Source organism: Mus musculus, chromosome 17 (assembly GCF_000001635.26).
Source record: "Mus musculus strain C57BL/6J chromosome 17, GRCm38.p6 C57BL/6J".
Classification (NCBI taxonomy): domain Eukaryota; kingdom Metazoa; phylum Chordata; class Mammalia; order Rodentia; family Muridae; genus Mus; species Mus musculus.
In genome coordinates, this window is record NC_000083.6 from 37,750,143 (window position 1) to 37,754,264 (window position 4,122).

General features: G+C 39.6%; 1 protein-coding gene across 2 annotated transcripts in view; it reads left to right on the forward strand.

Moving 5' to 3' along the window:
- The window catches only part of Olfr121 (olfactory receptor 121), a 4,139-nt gene extending 1,277 nt beyond the window's left edge, over positions 1-2,862 (forward strand). The window contains exons 1-2 of one of the 2 annotated variants that reach the window (XM_030249812.1): positions 1,714-2,045; positions 2,478-2,679. In XM_030249812.1, the coding sequence (XP_030105672.1) occupies positions 1,714-2,045; positions 2,478-2,679 (534 nt within the window). Of the gene's footprint in view, positions 1-1,710 lie in introns of those variants that run through there. The other variant, NM_146629.2, reaches the window with a different exon arrangement.
- The last annotated feature ends 1,260 nt before the right edge of the window (positions 2,863-4,122 follow it).

Sequence of the window (4,122 nt, forward strand, 5' to 3'; positions counted from 1 at the left end):
CAACTGAGGATGAAGTCAACAGCTGATGAAGCAATAGAAAATTTAGTCAGATTTTGGCACTTTCAATATAATATCAAATAACAAGGAGAGGAATTTTTACTGATTTCCAATTTTTCACTTCATTTTGTGTTATTTAGTAATTTTAATATCTCAGTGGAATAGCGTTTGTATTAGATAATAGTTTTTAAAATATTTGGAGACCTTCTCGTGCTACAATTAATTTATTTGACTCTGAATTTTGAAGGTATGAAATATACTTATGTCAGCCTGTGTTTTCTATTTGTCCTGTAAGTACTAAAAGTATAAAATGAACAAATAGGGACAAACTGTTAGGTTGCCAGTACTTACTGTCATCCATTCCTCATAAGGACTAATTCCATTTCCTCAGTCTCATGGGCCTTCATCACTAACACAGATGTTTGCATTGGGCTGCTACAGTTTAAGTGGGGTGAGGCTAATTAAAAAGGCCATTTTTTTTAAAAGTCACAAGTTAAGCCCTAGTCAGACATTCCTCATTGTGGCTACATTTCTCTCTTGGCCTCTATATCTACATCTATGTCACTAAAGAAATTGAATAGATTCTTCTAGATATGAGAATATACAACAGGTATACATATACCTGCAAATTTAACTGACAAATGAGAGTCTATACACTGCAAAAAGTATTACTTAAAAAGAGTCAGGACCCAATAAGTAAATACTGAGTTTAAAAAATGGTGAATAAAGAGTGAGACCCTGTCTTAGGAAAGAAATAAAGGGAGAGAGAGACAAGACAGAGACAGAGAAAGAGATAGAGAACAGAGAGAGAGAACAGGGAGAGAGAGAGACAGAGAGAGAGAGTCAGGCAGGGAGAGAGAGAGAAATGGTTAGAGCAAGTGCTAACAGACATGAGGAAACAAAACTAAATTTGAAAGGACCTTTTCATACTAGTATTGTCAATTGACTAAAGGGAATCTAAATGGACAACTGACCATCTGTTTACCTTTTTTCTTTGTTAGCACAGTATCACTCTGCAATCTAGGCTATCATTTACTTACAGAGACCTTTTATATCAGGCACACAATTCATGTGAATAAAGGATATACCATCTTTCCCAGCTAAGATTTTGTCATTTAGTGGTTTCTCAACTAAGTGTATATTGGAAAAAATCACCTAGTAGTATGAATAGGGAAACGATTTGATTTTTTTCTTTAATTGAGGGTGTGTGGTGTTTTTTTTTTTTTTAATTCAACTAACAAGTTTCGAATTTACCACAGGCTCTAGAATTAATAAAATGATGTGCTATGTAAATGGTTCAGTGATTAGTGTACTTGCTGTTCAGGTGTGAGGAGCAGTTTGGATCCACAGTACCCATGAAAGACTGGGCAACCCAGCATTTATATGCAACTCCAATACTAAGGGTATGAAAGGCAAAAGAAGGTGGATCTCTGACTCATTCTAGCAAAAACAGGTATCTCCAGGTCAAGTAACCTGTTTCAGAAAATAACGTGGAAACTAATCAAGAAAGACACTTGAAATTGGTATCTGAATGTTTCAGCCACATGCATACCCATGTATTTTACACACACACACACACACACACACACACACACACACACACACATGCAAGATGGAAGGAGAGAGACTAAGGGAGTTGGGAGAGACAGACAAAGTGAATAATTTCTCTGATCTGTAAGAATTATTGTAACGATTTTCTGTCCTTTCTTTCAGGAGATGAGTATCAACTGCTCTCTGTGGCAGGAGAACAGCTTGTCTGTCAAACGCTTTGCATTTTCCAAGTTCTCTGAGGTCCCTGGAGAATGCTTCCTCCTGTTTACCCTCATCCTCCTCATGTTCTTAGTATCTCTGACAGGAAATGAACTCATAGCCATTGCCATCTGCACCAGTCCAGCCCTACATACCCCCATGTACTTCTTTCTAGCCAACTTGTCTCTTCTGGAGATTGGCTACACTTGCTCTGTCATACCCAAAATGCTACAGAGCCTTGTAAGTGAGGCCCGAGAAATCTCTCGGGAGGGATGTGCCACACAGATGTTTTTCTTCACATTTTTTGGTATAACTGAGTGCTGTCTACTGGCAGCCATGGCCTATGACCGCTGCATGGCCATATGCTCCCCACTCCACTATGCAACACGAATGAGTCATGGGGTATGTGCCCATTTGGCAATAGTTTCATGGGGAATGGGATGTATAGTAGGGTTGGGACAAACCAATTTTATTTTCTCGTTGAACTTCTGTGGACCCTGTGAGATAGACCACTTCTTCTGTGACCTTCCACCTGTCCTGGCACTTGCCTGTGGAGATACATCCCAAAATGAGGCTGCAATCTTCGTGGCAGCAATTCTTTGCATATCTAGCCCATTTTTGTTGATCATTTATTCCTATGTCAGAATTCTGGTTGCAGTGCTGGTGATGCCTTCACCTGAGGGGCGCCATAAAGCTCTCTCCACCTGTTCCTCCCATCTACTTGTAGTCACACTGTTTTTTGGCTCAGGATCTATTACCTACTTGAGGCCCAAGTCTAGCCACTTACCAGGAATGGACAAACTCTTGGCCCTTTTCTACACCGCGGTGACATCCATGCTGAACCCCATCATCTATAGCTTAAGGAACAAGGAAGTGAAGGCAGCACTGAGAAAAACACTGAGTCTGAAGACATCTCGGGCAATAAATAGGTAACAGAACCTTGCAGAGCTGCTGGCTAATGAAAATGTGCAATGAGCCAGATTAAACAAATAAAAACTGGTACATTCTTTTGTCTGCCTTATGTTAAGTCTCTTTGTAATTTTAAAGGTACCTCTGTATTCAGCCTTATTTTCTAATTGCTCATTCTAAAATGAAATAAAATACTAATGAATCCAAGTAAAGAGTACAATATGAGAAATTTTCCTTTATGTTTAATTCTCAGATGTCAATCTAAATGCCAAGTTATATCTCAGAAGTCTTTCAAGTTCAAGACTTGGTGTCCCTATGCTTTCTGCTTTTTAATCAGAAATATCTCATATGAATCTTTATTCCATAGTAACTGTATAAAGGATCTTATTTATATTTGTATTTTTATTACGTAATGGCACATACCACAACTGTCTGAATTCTTTTGTGACCTATGTATACCAAAAATGTATAAATGCTATACAATACACTGAACTGTTCAGATTTGACATGATTTGTTTTAAAATTTTTTATATAACATAAATATTTTCAAGAGTTTTTATGGCAGTTTTTCAGACTTTCAATCTTTCTTATTCTTGTTATCATTTTATGTATTCACTTTACATCCTGCTCACTGCCCACCACTCAGTCACCCCTCCCACAATTTTCCCCAATCCCATCTCTCCTTCTTCTATGAGTTGGTTGTGTCCTCCCTGGGAATCCCCAACTCTGGCAGTTCAAGTTCATGTGAGGCCAGGCAAATCTCCCACTGAGGTCAGATAAGGCATCCAAGCTATAAAAACATTCCACATGCTGGCAACAGCTTTGGGGATAGGCCCTGCTCCTGTTGTTCATGATACACATGAATACCAAGCAACACATCAGATACATATGAGCAGGGAGGCCTAGGTCCATACCATATATGTTCTTTGGTTGATGGTTCAGTCTCTGAGAGCACCAAGGATCCAGGTTAGATGACTCTATTGCTCTTTCTGTGAAGTTCCTATCTTCTTACAGGATGCAATCCTTGGTGTGATTTTCCATAAGAGTTCCCAAGCTCAATCCAGTGTTTGTCTGTGGGTGCCTGTATCTATCTGAGTCAGCTGCTGGGTAAAGCCACTCAGAAATAGCCATGCTAGACTCCTGTCTGCAAGCATAGCAGAGTATCGTGAATAGTGCCAGGGATTGGAGTTTGCCAATGTGATGAGTCTCAAATCCGGCTGGTTATTCGTTAGTTATTCACTCAGTTTCTGCTCTACCATTCCCATGCCAGCATTTCTTGAAGACAAGATAAATTTTTGGTCAAAATTTATATGGGTGGGTTGCTAGCCCTATGGTTCCACTGGGGTTCCTGCCTGGCTCTTTCTGGTACCATATCCTCAACATAGTGAGTCATAGTTTAGGACACCTCCATGGATTCTAAGGCACCTCCCTTATTCGAGGTTTCTGTCTCTTCATGGAGAGCCACCC